Source organism: Thamnophis sirtalis, unplaced genomic scaffold (genome assembly GCF_051295495.1).
Source record: "Thamnophis sirtalis isolate CommonGarterSnake01/CBP01778 unplaced genomic scaffold, rThaSir2_p1.2 scaffold_12, whole genome shotgun sequence".
Classification (NCBI taxonomy): Eukaryota; Metazoa; Chordata; class Lepidosauria; order Squamata; family Natricidae; genus Thamnophis; species Thamnophis sirtalis.
In genome coordinates, this window is record NW_028261392.1 from 77,587 (window position 1) to 95,000 (window position 17,414).

At 46.9% G+C, this 17,414-nt stretch overlaps 1 protein-coding gene across 3 annotated transcripts in view; it reads left to right on the forward strand.

The window, feature by feature from the left end:
* The window catches only part of MAPK8 (mitogen-activated protein kinase 8), a 22,360-nt gene continuing 4,946 nt past the window's right edge, over nt 1–17,414 (forward strand). Inside the window, exons 1-9 of one of the 3 annotated variants that reach the window (XM_087726475.1) lie at nt 1–220; nt 1,612–1,694; nt 2,337–2,498; nt 3,453–3,582; nt 4,348–4,406; nt 4,518–4,656; nt 7,324–7,489; nt 11,195–11,266; nt 13,362–13,544. In XM_087726475.1, coding sequence (XP_087582601.1) covers nt 2,377–2,498; nt 3,453–3,582; nt 4,348–4,406; nt 4,518–4,656; nt 7,324–7,489; nt 11,195–11,266; nt 13,362–13,544 — 871 coding nt within the window. In that variant the 5' untranslated portion in view covers nt 1–220; nt 1,612–1,694; nt 2,337–2,376. Of the gene's footprint in view, nt 221–1,611; nt 1,695–2,336; nt 2,499–3,452; nt 3,583–4,347; nt 4,407–4,517; nt 4,657–7,323; nt 7,490–11,194; nt 11,267–11,638; nt 11,711–13,361; nt 13,545–17,414 lie in introns of all 3 variants that reach the window. The other 2 variants (XM_087726474.1, XM_087726476.1) reach the window with 2 other exon arrangements.

A 17,414-nucleotide genomic window follows, 5' to 3' on the forward strand; every position in this document is an offset into this window, starting at 1 on the left:
GAGGAGAGGCGGCGGCCAGAGAGGCCGCATTGACGGCGGCAGCGGCGGCTCCTTCCTTCCTTCCTTGCTTCTTTCCTTCCTGTCGGCGCCGACCCGGAGGGCGCTGAGGCGGCGAGCGGTGCACCTGAGCGCCCGGAGGCTGCTGGGCCCGTGGCCGGAGCGCAAGGCCGAGCGAGGCAGGAGCTCGGCCTGCCTGACGTGGGCGAGGGGGTCGGCCCAGGTGAGGAGCGCAGAGGCGGCGGCGGCTTCGGGATGCCCGCGTCCCGTCCTGCGGCTGCCCCACCCCGGCGCTCGCGCCCCCCGCCCAGCTGCCCCTTGGCCCCCCCCGGCGGCCTCGGCCTCCTCCTCCTCCTCCCTCCCACCCTTGGGGGCTGGGCTGGGCTGGGCTGGGGCGGCGGTGCAGGTGCCGAGCGGAGGCGCTGATCGGATAGAAACGGCCTCTCCCTGCCGGCGGGAGCAAAAGAGGGCCCCCCTTCCTTCCTTCCTTCCTTCCTTCGCCCTGGAAAGGAAGCCCCCCTGGTTGTTTTCAGAGTCAGGCTTTGAAATGGAAAAGAAATGCATGCAGCAATATGGTGGAGATGCAGATTGGATGGAATGACCTTTCGGGCCTCTTGGCCTGGAACATAAATGGAGGATTAACTCATCCCCCCTATTTATTTTGCAATCAGCGCAACCTGTGAATGCAGAGCTGATGATGATGATGATGATGAAAATAACGTTAAGTGCCAGTCGGTCGCTCCCAGAGTCGAATTTCTAGGCCAGAGTCTCCCTCACCTGAGGCTGCCTGGCCTCATTCATGCCTGGGGCTTCCCTTCCAAAAGTCACTGGCCTCTTGGCCTTTCCTGGCTCTTTAGCACAAAGCGGAAAGGCCCTTGGTGGGACCCCTGGCCTTCCATTAGCCGAGCATGACAGATACTTAAATGTGCAATGTAATTCCTTTCATTCTTAGGGGTGGGGGGCAATTATCAGTAAACAAAGGATGTCAAATGATCTGAAACAGGTAAATAGATGCAACATTGAAGGAGATGTTAAGGAGAATGTCCCATGGATGGTCCTCTGTCTTCCAATACTTATATTGTTAGCATAGGTGAAGAGTTAAAGGTTTATCAGTTTGCATATGATACAGAATTGGGTTGCTTAGCTAGTATTGTAAAAAGAACAAGCCAAATTCCGAATAATCTTGATGGATGAGACAAGTGAGCTGAAAGTAACAGTGATTTCTGCGTTCTTTGCATTTCCTTCCAGGTTTTGTCTACAAATTAACTGCAGGGTCTAGAATGAGGTGTGCCTGCCTTGCCGAGACTATTTGTGAAAAAGATCTCAGAATAGAAACTGATTGCAAATTGAATATGAACGAGCACTTCAGAGATCATCGGTGTAGTTTAAGGCTGCTGCAGGGTAGTAGAAGTTTGGGAGTCCTGGGCACCGCATTTTAAAAGCAAATCCCAAGGAGGGCCATAAAAGGGTCTAGAAAACAAGGCCAGAAATTGAAAGAATTGGAAACGTACCTTTGCCCAGAGAAGGCTGGTTAGAGATGATAACACTCATTAGATCTCTGGATGGAGTTGTCATATTGAAGAAAGCTGAGACTTCCTTTTTTTATCGTTTCAGAATGCAGGACTTGGAATAATGGATTTAAGCTACAGGAAGGTTGATTCAGGTTGAATTTTAGACAAAAAGAAGAATCACTAATGGTAAGAGCAGTGCAGCCGATTAAGGAATTTGGTAGATTCCTTTAACTGTTTGTATACAATCAAAAACACAGTTTATCTGTCAGGGATAATTTGGATTCCCACACCAAGCATGGCATTAGGCTAAATGGCCTCTTCCAACATGGTACAATTTGAAATGGTGATGTGGAACAAGAGGCTTTTGAAGATGCTTGAAAATATTCAGTAGGGAGTTTGGTTCCCCCCCCCTTTTCTTCTTCTTTTTTGCTAAGTAATTTGGGGTTACCTGCCTCAGGATAGGGTTTTTCCTACATTGTTGCTTTGTGGGACTGTTACAGATGATTGGTTGCAAAATCAGGTTACATTACTCATAAATTCTTGACATGACTCCATGGATGTAGGAACAACAGGTTGGGATTGTAGAATCATTCATGTGAATGTGCACTTTAACTCAAATTGGCTTAGAAATGAAAGCCAAGTTGTCTTGGAGTTGAACACAAAATAATTCTGCCCATTACTTAACTAATGTAAACCATGAAGTATGTACCTGAGGTTCCTACGTGTTATTTGGTAGCGTTCTTCCTTCCTTCATGTAGTGAAGGAAAGCAGAATAGAATAATGTGCCATTTTATGTGAGTCTGGAAAATGTTGATTTGTTCATTGCAGGTTGGCGTCTTTTAGCTTAAGCTCTTCAGCTGGAGGCATCATGAGCAGAAGCAAGCGTGAAAGTAACTTCTACAGTGTTGAAATTGGAGATTCTACTTTCACTGTATTAAAGCGATACCAGAATCTGAAGCCGATTGGTTCAGGTGCACAGGGGATAGTATGGTAAGGCATTTTCCTCAGTGAAAGAGTCTCTCTTTATTGAAGAAGAGAAGACAATCAAAGATTTTCTTTCTAAGAAGAAGTAGCCTATATATAGGACCAACTCCCTGCTTGCTGTAAAGGGTCCAGCTTTTATTCTGGCTTTCAGTCCCTTTCATCCAACTTGCTGCCATCATTTTGACCGCCCCTGCTTCAGAAGAGGGAAACAGTGTTTTCCCCACCCAGCACCCGTCCTGAGCATTTACCTTCTAGCCTTGCCTGGAAGAGAGGAATACCCCCACCCCCGGCCGCCCAATTTCTCCATCAGACAAAGGAGATCCTTCTTGGAGAGAATCAGAGTTTCTGATGGGAAGCAATACAGAAGAGGAAACTCCAGCCCGTTTCCTGACAGATGGGCTATCACTGGTCCATGGGAGGTGGCTCCTGGGCCTCTCTGGGCTCAGGAAAAGAGAGGAGATTCTTTGTTATGGGGCCTTTCATTCCAAGGTGGTTGTTTTTCTCACATGAAGTTGCTTCAACAGGATGGTACATTCTGTTAAATGCTTTAAGTGTTACTTTTGGGTGGGGGAAAAGGTAGATGCAGCAACCATGTTGAATGGAAGCCCTTGAGGCCTGAAGAGACGGGTTCTATTCTCTGGAAAAATCAGAATCCTTTAGTGCCATAGAAAAGACCCTGTCCCTGTACTCACTCCTCTGAAGAAGAACACAAATAATAACAGCTTGTATTGTTGTAAGTGTAGAGTTTACTCTGCCTGATCTGGCTCCAGATTTCCGCTTGGGTTCATGGCTAAAATTCATGCTTCGGCTCTTGTGTATTCCCTTATTGAATTCTGTCATCTCACCAAAACTGAAATTATGTACTGTGCTAATATAATGTTGATAAGTACCTGTTGAATCCATTTCTGGCGGTGCCTGGTTGCATGCTTGTCAGCAATGGCAGTTTTCTTTTATTCACAGTGCAGCTTATGATGCGCTTCTTGAAAGAAATGTTGCAATAAAGAAACTCAGCCGACCATTTCAAAATCAAACACATGCGAAAAGGGCCTACCGAGAACTGGTCCTCATGAAGTGTGTAAACCACAAAAATGTAAGTCTACTTATGCAGACTTAAAAACAATTATCAAAATTGTTCTTCAGGAAGTGATTCTTTGGCTGTCTTTACAATTCAAGGATAAATTAAGAAGACTAAACCCCAAGGTATAACTGTTAGAGAGAGGGAAGTATTGGATTTACAGTTTAAATTGGTTTATTGCAAATCCGTCCTGCCTTTTTTGTTGAAGCTTAAAGTCGTTCCATCAGGTCTCCCCTAGTTTTATTCGCACCCTTAATAGGATATTTTTCAAAGATCATGTCTCCTGTCTGGGTGGATATTATAATAAAGCTGAATACATTTATACCTGGCAATAAGTTGAATTGGGAGTCAGTTGAACAATTTCCTCTTCTTTATGTTTTAGAAATTGTGCATAGTTAAGGAAGAGAGAGCGGGGGGGGGCTCAGATTTGCCTACGTAACCCATTGCTTCTTTTTAGGTGTTATTTTTCTCACAATCATACACACTTGTCATCTGAGTTCTTTTCTGTCTTATGGTTTGTTTATTCAAGTTAATTTTGCACTAACTACTCGAGAAGGATTTTCTCTTTCCATTGTAGACCATCAAATTCTAAATCTGGGCATTTTTCAACATTAAGGATAAAATTGATCGGTATTGTAACCCAGGTGTAAATTAGCAAACAATATAGAAATTTTAGTGCTCTAAGACTAAATCAGATTCTCCAGTTTTGCAGCTTACTTTTTATATAAATTATAATCAAAAATTGTGTGCTCATTACTGTACCTTTTTTCTTCTTCATAGATAATTGGTCTGCTAAACGTGTTCACTCCACAGAAATCGCTGGAAGAATTCCAAGATGTGTAAGTATGAATTTCGGGAAGAAGCCTGTGTCAACTGTAATGACGCACAACTGTCGATACAATGAGACCTTCTGCCGTGACTTCACTGCCTGTTTCCCCTCCCCTCCAAAGTTACATAGTGATGGAGCTCATGGATGCCAACCTCTGCCAAGTCATCCAGATGGAGCTGGACCACGAACGGATGTCCTACTTGCTGTATCAGATGCTGTGCGGCATCAAGCATCTTCACTCAGCTGGAATCATACACAGGGTTAGTGAGATCATTTCTGTTATTTTACGCATAGTGTGACTTTTTAAATCTTTATATTAAAGTAAGTAGATATTACTATGCCTGAAAGAACATCTGGGCCAATTTTATTACCTTCCTCTCAAATATAACATTTGACTAGTAATTGTGTCACTTGCTCTTAATTAACTGGATTTATTCTTAAATCATCATCTCGGTACAACTTAAGTCTGGACATGGTAATATGACTGCATTCTAAGATGGATGCTTTTTAATCACTAAACATTCTGGATTTAAACTAAATCACTAAACATTCTGGATCGGTGGTGAGACCCCTCCTGAAGAAACCATCTCTGGACCCAGCCATTTTGAGCAACTATCGTCCAGTCTCCAACCTGCCCTTTGTTGGGAAGGTTGTTGAGAAAGTGGTGGCCTCTCAACTCCGACGGTCCTTGGATGAAACTGATTATCTGGATCCCTTTCAGTCGGGTTTCAGGCCTGGTTACAGCACGGAAACTGCTTTGGTTGCGCTGATCGATGATCTCTGGCGAGCCAGGGATAGGGGTCACCCCTCTATCCTTGTGCTCCTTGACCTCTCAGCGGCCTTCGATACCATCGACCATGGTATCCTTCTGCGACGGTTGCGAGAGGTGGGAGTGGGAGGCACCGTTCTCCGGTGGTTCTCCTCCTACCTCTCGGATAGGTCGCAGTCGGTGTTGGTTGGAAGACAGAGGTCGACCCCAAGTCCCCTCAATTATGGGGTGCCGCAGGGTTCGGTCCTGTCCCCCCTCCTATTTAACATCTACATGAAGCCGCTGGGTGAGATCATACGCCGGCACGGGATTAAGTACCACCAATATGCGGACGATACGCAGTTGTATCTGTCCACCCCGTGCCAACTCAGCGAAGCAGTAGAAGTGATGTGCCAGTGCCTGGAGGCTGTTAGGGTCTGGATGGGAGTAAACAAGTTGGCACTCAATCCCGACAAGACCGAGTGGCTACTGATGTTCCCTCCCAAAGATTGGCCAAGTATTCCATCTCTCAGGCTGGGGGATGAAATTATACGCCCCTCAGAGAGGGTTCGCAATTTGGGAGTCCTCCTGGATCCCCAGCTGACTTTAGAACACCATTTGTCGGCTGTGACCAGGGGGACCTTTGCCCAGGTTCGCCTGGTGCACCAATTGCGACCCTACCTGGATCGGGAGGCCCTTCAGACAGTCACTCACGCCCTTGTGACCTCAAGACTGGATTACTGTAACGCGCTCTACATGGGGCTGCCCTTGAAGAGTGTTCAAAGACTTCAGCTAGTCCAGAATGCAGCCGCGCGAGCGATTGTGGGTGCACCCTGGTACTCCCACGTTACACCTATCCTCCGCGAGCTGCACTGGCTGCCCATCGGTCTCCGGACTCACTTTAAGGTGCTAGTCGTTACTTATAAAGCCCTTCATGGCATCGGACCTGGGTACCTGAGAGACCGCCTCCTGCCAATTACCTCCCATAGACCGATCAGATCGCACAGACTAGGCCTTCTCCGGGTCCCATCTGCCAGCCAGTGTCGACTGGCGACTCCCCAGGGGAGAGCCTTCTCTGTTGCAGCTCCAGCCCTCTGGAACGAGCTCCCCGTGGAGATCCGGACCCTTACTACTCTCCCGGCCTTCCGCAAAGCCACTAAGGTCTGGCTGCTCCGGCAGGCTGGGGGGCTGTTGAAATAGCCAGCCCCACTGTAACTATGAATGTTGTGTATTTTAAATTGTTGTTTGTCTATTTATCCCCTTCCTTTGTTTATTGTAAGCCGCCCAGAGTCCTTCGGGAGTAGGCGGCATGCAAGACCAATAAAATACAAATACAAATTTAATGGTGACTCTGCTGTGAAAAAAACACATTTCATCTGTCTTCCGTATTAAAAAATGTTTAAGAATTCTACTGTTGGTGCATTCCCCAGAAGGAGGAGGTGGTGCATAGCCAAGCAGAGGTGCTCTTGGAAAAGCTAAGCATTTGGATGAGGGGGTCGGGGAACATTGGGGCTCTGCCCTAAAGGCTACTTAGGAAACTATCAGATAGGATTTGCAGGAGGCTCCAGTGGGTTAACGGTCAAAGGAAGAAGCTGAGGAAGGGCCCATCCAGATGGATCAAGCCAACTGGAGATGATGGCAGGAAGGCTGAACTTTCAGGCTGGCAAGATTCTGTTAGGGTCCCCTTAGAATAAAGTAGAACGAGTTCGCCTCATCCTGTTTTCTGTCTGGTTTATCTGGGAAGGCTAACCCAGGACTTGAACTCCTCCACAGAAGGAAAAGACTTTACTTTTTTGCATAACTTCCATCAGTTAGCGCAAACGTGTTGAATTTATTTCCTGGAGAGTAGGAAAGGACTACTGCGTAGAATCGCTTTGGAAGCGGTTCCATGACTAATCCCTGTTCCTTATTAAATGAAAAATGCAAAAGGTGTTATATCTCGTCCTGGAAGGGCCGATGCCCTTCCTGCAAATTTCAGAGCTGTGTATTTTCCCTCCCAAGTGTTGAAACATGTGTAATAACTTGCACAAGTTATTAAAGAAGAGTACATTTTGTGCGATTTTCACAGAGATGCTGCCAAACGCGGTTGTAGTTGTTGAGCTGATTTTTTTTTTTTTTGTACTCTGCTTTTGATATTTCTTGGAGGAGATCTTCTATTTCACATCTTATCTCTTCAAAGGATTTAAAACCTAGCAATATTGTGGTGAAAGCTGACTGCACGCTGAAGATTCTAGATTTTGGGCTGGCCAGAACAGCCGGGACCAGCTTCATGATGACCCCTTACGTCGTGACGCGCTACTACCGAGCACCAGAAGTCATCCTTGGAATGGGATACAAAGAAAACGGTTAGGATTCTCAGGTTTCGGTCCCCAGACAGCATCTTTTAAAATTCCATTCCTTGGGTTTCTCTCTCATCTTTTCACGTGCCTCATTTTATCTTTTATTCAGCTGTTAAAACCTAATCCATTATCAGAATGTGCCTTGTGTTTAGTCTCTGTTTCATGTTGGGAGCACCTTAGGAAATGTTACATTGATGGTGTTGGGACAACAGTGCTTATTTTCTTAGTTTCTATGCTCTTCAAATGTGAAAAATAACTTCTAGTTCTATAAAGTGGCTGGAATTAAGCTTAACTATGTGCAAGAAGTCCTTGCTTAATGACAGCAGCTGGGCCTCCCGTGTCTGGGGCGAAGTGACGCGGTCTTAAAGTGCACGGTCACGTGATGGTGCCGCTTAGTGACTGTTGTGGTGCCATTGTTCGTTGCCATGGTGAAGCAGATCCTCTGACGGGCCGTCCCCGTGGCTCCTGCAGGCAGACGAGCAGCTCAGCTGCTGGCCCTGCCTGCCCACGTTGGGCAGCTGGAGAGGGTTTGGTCAGCACTTCCGTTGACGCTGCCCATTTCGAAAGAAGGATGGAAGAAGAAGAAGAAGAAGAAGAGAACCCCTCTGCCCGTTGCTTTATCGGCCCATTACACGGGAGAGGCGCACGGGATGAGGGGCCTTTTTATTTCGCCTGCTGCCTCTGAGCTTCCCCTGCTTTCGTAGCTAGAAAAAAAATTACTTTTGACCCAGTGCCATTGCTTGTGGGTTGAAGGAGCGAGGGGAAGGTGTCTCTGTTTCTACTAGGGCTGATAAAAGGATATATATATTCATGGTGAAGTTATTAAAAACTTTGCTGTTAGGGGGGTTTGCTTTGCCTCAAACTCTGAAGTGAATAATATTGTCAAGCCAGCCTCCCTCAAGAAAGAAACCACTTAACTCCATTTTGCAGAATTAAGAGTACTTTTACTGGTTATGAAAAGATGGCAGCTAAGCAAAGGAAGATCTGAGGCAAAAGCGCGCGAAATCACACATGTCAATATGCGAACCAACCCTCTTCCCCTGGTGACCCCCACCCCACAGTCCAACCTGCAAATCCCTCAGGTGTCCCGTGGGTTCCGTCTTCAAAAAGCATCATCAGGTTGGTATGCAGGGCAGCTGGCCTTGGCCACCTCGGTCACTATCTCCAGCATGCGCAGGTGATGGTGAGAACAAAGCGCCCTTTTCACAATCCCTCCTGTACTTAAAACTTCCCCTCCCAAATACCAGCCCCCCCCCCTCACCCCCGTTTCAATGGCAGCCGAAAATGGCAAATAGCGAAACAGAGGCTGACAAATACTTTAATGCTCCATCTATCCCATTCAAGTTGATATTTATACATATGTTTACTCATACAAATAATGTAAACATTTAAATATACATTTTAGAAGAAGAACAAATGATAAATTATAATAATTTATAAATGTTTTTGTAATATCTGTGCAAATATATTTTATTTTAAACAAACCTACCTTACTCTGAGGCCTCCTCGGTGCTCTCTGAGCTCCTGCTAGTTAAGAGTAATGAAACGTCTGCAAGAAAACCAGCCATCTCAGAGAGCACCAAGGACTCTTCATTTCAACCCTGAGCCCCAAATATTCTCCTTTATTGCTACCTTCCTTTCAAGATGGCTTCTAGAAGAGATTTAAACGCTGCACGTGCAGAGTGGGAAAAGGCAGAGAATGGCTGAAGTATCAGTGCCAGGAGGCTCCTTACAGATGTTCCATCCGGCAGATACACATACACACACAGGTGTTGGACTATGGAGTCTTGGCTGTTGCTTAACGATGAGAATAGCAGAGGCGGGCTGCTCCCAGTTCGGACGAGCCGGGAGTGGTGGCGGCAGCGGGAGGGTCCGCCTACCCTCCCGGACGCTCCTGCGCATGTGTAGAAGCGTTGCGAGCGCACATGCTCAAGCAAACTGGTAGTAAACCAGTTAGCAACCCACCCCTGGACAATAGTCACATAGGTTATTGCCACTCTAGGTATCCAGTGGAGCCCTTTTGAATACTTCTGAGGGCTAGTAGGATAATTACTTTGCTAACCGTGCTTTCATAAACCATGGAGGAGACGTGCAGAAATATATTTGAAAAATACTTTGAAGTCCAAGTTGGTCACCTTCTCCATGATTAAGCGCTACCATTTTTACAGCCATTGCTTGATCTCTTGGCTGATTTTAATAACGCAGACTGCAGTGTTTTCCTTGATGAGCTCCATGAATTGGGGACCGAGTGCCCTTTGCCGGAGGGGAATTACAAAAGGTGGTATTGGAAAGGTTAAGGTCTCTCTGGCATTCTCTAATTGTTTGCTTTCATCTTGTTTGTCTGCAATTTTGTTCTTTTTGCCCTACTGAAATGAATTTTGTTTTGATGAAATACAGTGTAGGAATACTTCTAATATAGGTAAGTAGGTTATAATATATTAGAACACTTTCCTGGTCCCCAAAGGATTTCTGCCCAAGGAATTGTATAGGTGCCGAGGGGGGTCTCGGTGGATTGCCCTATCCGTGCTCGAGCCCCCCCTGCTCCCTCGGCCGAAAGCCGAATAGTTTTCCTGTAGATGAACCTGGATCTCCCTGGCTCATCCCCAAAGGGCTAAGCAGGGAGGGATCTGGCTAGGGCTTGAAAGGGGGGCGCCAGGGATTCCCAGGGATGGATTCTAGATTATAAAATGTTGGAGAAGGAATGGCAAACCCTCTTGGTTTTGTTGCCGAGAAAACTCTGTGACCCAGGAAGCTGCGCTTGACTGTGGCGCAATTGCTCACAGTCTTTCCACACACACAGAGACTGTTTGTGTGTAAACCAAGAGTGTTTCTGCATTCAGCCTTCTGAACGGGGGGGCATCTGACAGGGCCACCTGTATCACCACAGCATGGGTAACGGTTGCTTAACCTCAGTGCAAGGAAAATAAAAGCAACATTTCCTTCCCTCCAGTTTCTAGGCCCATGGGGGAAGTGGCGCATGATGGCCTCCTCCCAGGAGGAGGCTTTCTCACCTCCCGTTCCAGCTCTGGAGGGGGGGGGGCAGGGTCCCCTTGAGGTGCCAGCCTGACCCGGCCCAGCTTAGTTTCTGAGCCCAGACCCAGCCAGGTGTGCCACTGAGGGAGCCACCACCCTCGGCTTCCATAGCAAGGTTGGACCCCCAAAAATACAGGACCCTGATAGCGCAGAGCCTTCGAGGAGAGAGGGGCCAGCCTCTCTTTAAAAAACGGTCACCTTTCCACACAAAACCTCAATTTTTGACACTAATTTTAGTTTATTAATTTTTAAGTAGCTAATTATTGATTCTCATTGCTAATAAAATTTGTGCTTCTTCTCTATTAGCTTTCTTAAATAATTCAGTTTCTTAACTATCTTTTATTTGAGGTAGATTATAATGCAAGAATTCTGAAAGTGTTAGAATATTCTAAAAGAGACATGAAAGATGCAAAATGGGGTCAGCGCAAGAAGATGTCATCCCACCGCAGCCTCCCTCCCTCCCTCCCTCCCTCCCCTTCTGTTTTTTCTTGGGCGGAAGGTGTGTTTGCTGTGGGAGTCCTATGTATGTTCTAGAAATACGTTCCCGCCTTGGTCTCATGATTCCTTGTTCCCTTCCGTTAATGCTTTCTTTGCCGTAAGATGCAGTCATGTCCTGCTGCTTCTTTTAATTTCCAGTGACAGTTTGCTTTGCTTCTTCTTTTTGTGCTACAAACATAGTGGATTTATGGTCTGTTGGGTGCATTATGGGAGAAATGGTTTGCCACAAAATCCTCTTTCCAGGAAGGGACTGTATCCTTGTGCTTCTGCAGCGGGATGAATTTTTGGTAATTAATTTCTTCTGGTAGCTGTCTTCTCTCCCCCCTCTTTTATTTTTTCAATGTTACTTCTTGGGATGTAAGTCTGACACCGTGTTTGTTTCTTAAAGCCCTAATATGTATTTCTGATAAATATAAAAATGAGAAATTGCTTCTGTTAAGGCTGCATTTAGCAGTAGGAAATAGTCTCCACTGGGATAGTGGCACATTTTCATCCCTTTACGTTCCTCCTGCCTCCTCCCTCTCCGTTGTCCCTGGCCGTTTTGTTTGTGTGTTTCCTTCTCAAACTCCCCCCTTTTTCGTTGTTTCCTTCCACTCAGTTAATGTCATTGCGTTTTGATTTCAGTTGACATTTGGTCAGTGGGGTGCATCATGGGAGAAATGATCAAAGGTGGTGTTTTATTTCCTGGCACAGACCGTATCCTTCCTGCGGCCTTGAACAGAAATCTGAGCAGACAAATCTTCTCACACACCCAAGAGCATTGGATATTTTAATGGCCTGATAAGTTTTATTGGCAAATATTTTTTCATACAATTTGGCATAGAAGAAAAATGGTCTTTTATTAAGAGTTCAGTCAGCCAAGAATACCTCGTTTGAGTTCGATCTTCAACTATATTTAGACTTACAAAGAAATCTGTTTTTGTCCCTCAACATAATTTTCATCTTCTTTGCATTCTAGCCAAACTTTCAAGTGTTTGGCTTTTTTTTCTAATAATGTTGCTACCCAACATTTTGCTAATATTGTATGTGAAAACAGTTTTGATTGTTCCTCTTACTAGTGGGGGGGAAGGGGGGGCGCAGATTCCTCCAAGTGCAGGTGCCTCAGATGTTCCCCCTGGATTTTATTCTTCTAGCAGCTATTTTAATCATCATTTTTAATAGATTAATGTATTTTAATATTCACCTCTGAATGACGGTGTCACAAGTTAAATTATTACATCTCTAAGAGACTCTTCAGCTGAAACTGACATGTCCAAAAGTTAATACAGTTTGAATGGACAGCATCAGATACACCATTTTACGAATTAGGATAGAGGCCACTAATCTTGGCCATAGGTGTGGTGGGAAGCTTATATGCTTCTTTCTCATTCAGCAAAGACCTTTGGCACAACGCACACATTTTGTACCACAAACCTTACGTCCCACTGTGGTGCAGCATATAGTGCAGTAAGGGAGATATTCTTTCCTAAAACAATTCTTGGCTAAGGGAAAAGGACAAATTTTATAGAGAGATATTATAGATTAACGTCAGTAGAAATATCTTCCTGATAATTATTAAATGTTTTAAATGACAACTTTATAAAAACATAGTTAAGTTGCATAAGGTATGGCAGGCAAATGGGGGGGGAGGGGAAACCCACCCCCCCATCTTCAGTTGTTAGGTGGAGTTCCCCTGTACCAGGCATGAGCCGTGGAGGCGCACGCCTTGGCACCCCACCCCTGCCAGCCCTTCGTGAGGAACCGCCATGCGGCAAAAGCACTGTTGATTCACAGGGATTCCCTCCTGCTTGGGTGAGGCAGAACATTTGTGTTGAAATCTTCCAAGTTCTCCAGCTGGCCCAAACCTCATCCCCAATTCTGGACCCCTTGTTTTAACTATTTAGTTAAACGAACCAGAAATGCGTGTCCTGAGTCTGCCGGCTCAGAATTTGCCAACATCATTAGGGTTATTATTATTATTTTTTTAGAATGGCACACTTTCGATAAAGACACAACTTCTCATCACATATTTTCTGTTTGTTGTTGTTTAAAATTGGGAAGCCACTTTACAGTTGATATGTGTGAGAAATGGATGAGTTTCTTATTTTCCAATTGCAAATGCTTATTTTTGAGTTGCTCATATATGACTCTTCTACATTTCTGCATCCCAGACAAGAATTTACTCTGCTTTTGTCCGTGGGGGTCTGTTCTTGTAGGCCAGCAAAACCAAAGGGTGGAATTGCTATGGAACTCTCAAATTCTTTTTTCTTGTTCTTCTCAACACTTTTTTTTTTGAGCAAATGGTAGTTATAACGTAACCTTTGTTTGAACACCAAATACATAGATTTTCTTAGCTTCGTGATTTCAGATATCGATCAGTGGAATAAAGTTATTGAACAGCTAGGGACTCCCTGTCCCGAATTCATGAAGAAGCTGCAGCCAACAGTGAGGACGTATGTGGAGAACAGGCCTAAATATGCTGGCTATAGTTTTGAAAAACTCTTCCCAGATGTTCTCTTCCCAGTGGATTCTGACCACAATAAACTGAAAGGTAAGAGACCGTTAAATTTTTCTCCTGCAAATGTTGAACCGTCATCTTGGGAATAATAATAAAAGTCAAAGGCACATTGGATTGCAGGCTCCCATAGGTGGAATTTTTAGCATTGGGATCACATCTACCTGGTGAAATGTTCCCATTCTCCTATAAATAACTAGCTTCACCTGAAAATCTTTTATATGACTATTGCAAGTCTTCCCTTTGTTGTAGAATAGCAAAAGTTCTAAAGAAGGCAGATGAGTTTCTGGTTTATAAAAAAGAAAATTCTACTTTCCTCGCATTCACACTATTTGGCCAATATACCAGAAGGAAGGAAGTAAAACTGGTGGCCTGTGGCCCTTCGTTGAAGGAGATTTCTCTATTTTGTTGATGACATGGATGCCAAAATCTTTCCTGGCCCATCAAGTATTTTGCCTTTGGTCACCAACAGCCGCTGGGCACAGACTAGCCAGACAGCCAGACCCGCGTTTTCCCTTCCCCAAGACTTGTGAAGCGATTAGTGGCCTTCAGCTTTTCCAAGCTGCTCCAGGCCATTCCAGGTTACTCCCACTTTCTCTTTGTGGAGCTAAATCTGCTCAGCCAAGAACCGGGCCTTGAGCTGGGCAGCGAAATGCCTCCGAGGGAGCCAGTGCAACCAAAGGCCTGAGGGGTGGGGTGGGGGGGTGGAGAGAAGGAGGGAGAGGTTGACCCACTTCCCTGCAAAGAGAATCGCCAGCACCACCGTGCCTTTTCTCTGCATGCCAACAACAAGGCCTGGCTTTTGGCAAGAAGGTGACTTCTCCTCCTGGGTAGAAGGAGCCCACTTGTGGCCAGGTCCTTTCAGGCCCTTGAGCGGTTTAAGGGAACTGTAGCAAATCCAATACCAAGCCTAAAGTGCCCCCCCAGGGGGGGGGGGACAGAGAATAGTTGTGAGGTTGAGGGGGGGGGAAATGTTACCTCCTGCTTGCCCTGAGCCCTGCCGTGTTATGTGTGCCTTGAACATGGCGTTTGACCCGTCAGAAGCGGCCCCTGATATATCCTGTGGCAGAGCTTGTGTAAATAGGTCCTCAAGCTTTCTAATTGGAAGACGAGCTTTATAGACCACCTGAAAATAGCCGTGGTGGCACCATCATGCTTTCATACTTAATGGAAACTAGGCAGTGAAAATGTTTGTGGAATATCATTTATAGACAGTTCATAGGTTGAATTCAGTCACAGAAAGAGAGTTACATTTTCTCTCCCTTCTCCTTTGAGTTCGAGAAACTAGTGCGATCCAGAATTAGATGTTCCGCGAGGTCTCTTGACCGCTCTGGGCTTTTCATGCTTCGGTTGATGTAAGGGTTGCGGCCACCAATAGCTGCTTCTTGGTCAGTGGAGGTAGAGGTTGACAGAACAAGAGAGGATGGTCTTATTTTGCCCGAGGAGGCAGAGCCAACAATCTACCATGTTAGAAAAAGGAGAAGCCGCCCTCCTCCTCCTCCTCCTCCTCCTCCTCCTCCTCCTCCTCCTCCTCCTCCTCCTCCTCCTCCTCCTCCTATTCCTCCTCCTCCTCCTCCTCCTCCTCCTCCTCCTATTCCTCCCCCTCCTCCTCCTCCTCCTCCTCCTCCTCCTCCTCCTCCTCCTCCTCCTCCTCCTCCTCCTCCTCCTCCTCCTGCCAGGGGTGTGAAGAGGGCAGTTTCTTGGGAATGGCTGCCACACAGGTAGCCCCACCCCAACCTCCACTGCGCAGGCCGTCCCTGAGTGAAGGGGCATTTCTTGTTATTCCTTAGCAAGGAAAGAAGGGACGGGGGGGCCCTCCGGCTCCCTTCTCGGCCTCTGAGTTTAGAGGGACCAGCCTCCTTGGGGGGGGCCAGCAGGGAGAAGGCCGAGGCGAGGGAGGGGGAGTGGAGAGACAGGCCACCCTCTGGGTTCTCCAAAGGTCTCTTCCCTCAGGCCCAGAGGCCTCTGATGCCACTGTGCCAACCCCTGCCAGGTGGGAGAGGAGGCCGGGCAGCCACTGGAGAGCGGAGGGCAGGCATGCTCCGTAGACCCTTATGGTTGGCCCCACACAGCCAGCCAGGGGTTCGGCCGACGGGGGTTGAGGTTTGCCTTCCCCCACTGAGTCCTGGGATAGGGAGAGGTTGGTGTCGGATGGTGCGAAAGGGATTGGTGCAGGGTGCGAGTTCTTCCACCTCAAGCTGCCTTTTGCCAGAGGAGGCCCAGGTGGGGGTTCCAGATGTTTTGGGGTTGCCCCTGTGACTGTCAGGGCCCCCTTTGCTTCCTTTCCCCACTTCCAGGGCTTTGGTGTTTTGTGATTCTCCCCGGTTCTTTCTCCTCTCTTCTGCTGCCTCCTGGCCGACTTCTTTGGTTTCCCCACTGACACACATTTGGGGTGTTACGCGGCAGGTGCTTGTCCGCCTGAGCTCCACAGGAGAACCAGAGGGAACTTCAGCTCCTTCACTTTCTATTACTTTCTCTATTTTGTGGCCCCTCCGGTTGCTGCTCCCAAGGAAACCGTATTTCCTGCAGCTGCTCCAGTGCAGCAGCCCTCTTGCTCCTTTGTGCCGCTGCCGTTGTTTGCAGTCAGCCTGTGCGAGGTCTTCCTGCGGCAGCTAAGCAGGGGGGCCCAGTGTTTCTTCAGCTCCTCCTTTGCAGATGCCGGTCTCCTCAATTTCCTCTTAAGGTCTTTGCCTCTCTGGCTCTTTCCTCAGCCCTTCCTCCTCCTCCTCCTCCTCTTAGCCACTGCCCGGTCTTGCTGTGATCCCTTTGCCCGTTATTCCTTCTTCTTCTTCTTCGTGCCCTGGCTTTCTCTTCCTGAGCCTCTGTCCCAATCTCCCACGTTTGGTTTCCTTGTAGGCCGTACGGTCTTTCCGGTACTCGGTCCACGTGGGTAGATGGCAAAGGGGGCCCCTCCGTGAAGCAGGTCGCCTGTTCAGCTGTCCAAGTGGCCTTAACTACCACAAACGTCTCTTCATATTGTATCTTGAGTCTGTTATTTCCCCATGCCCCCCCCCTTCCCCACTGCCTCTTTTTTCGGCTAAATACTTAATCCCTTTAACTGCTCCGCCTAGGAGTTAATGTCCAGAAAAAGAGGGTTGAAGGGAACCTTGGGGGTCTTCTAGTACGACCCCCTTGCCCATGGCAGAGGACCCTAAAAAACCATTCCTGACAAATGGCTGTCCGGGCTCTTCTGGAAAACCTCCGGGGCCCACAACCTCTCTCCAATTTGTTCCAGTTTGCTGATAAGGTTTTTTCCAATTGCAAAACTGGACACAGTATTCCAAATGGGACCTGACCAAAGCAGAGTGGGGTAATTGCCCGAATAGGATGTTAATACATCCTAAAATTGCCTTTTTTAAAAGCAAAAAATCTTTTTTTTAGCAAAAAAAAAAAGCATGTTTGCAACTAATTCATGCTTTCATCAAAATTAGAAAGACTGGAAAAATAAAACGATTTTTTAAAAAAATGAACGATAAGTGCAAATAAGTGTAAAGATAGTTAGACTGAAGAGAGCTCGGGCTCTTTCTACTTCTGCTACGGCAGCTGAGAAGTACATTTGTCTCCCAGGTTCTCTCAAAAAGAAGAGAGAGGCTTCTTTTTAGAGTTTCCTGAAAGCCTTTTCCTTTTCCAATGAAGGCAGTTTTTGCATCCACGTCCTCTTACCCCTAATGGCTTCTCCCTTGCCCACGATCCAGTTCTTGGGATCCACCTCCTGGAAGCCAGGACGGATCCATGAACCACAGCAGCTGCTTCTGGAAGCCTTGACTCCCCTTGGTCCTGTTTCCCTCCCTCCTCTGCCCAAGGCCTTCCCCCTGAGGCTCCCCTCCTTTTCGGCCTCCCCGACTTCCTCTAGCCGGGAGCCCAGCGCACACCTCCGGCTTTTTTTCACCCCGGAGAACCCCAGCT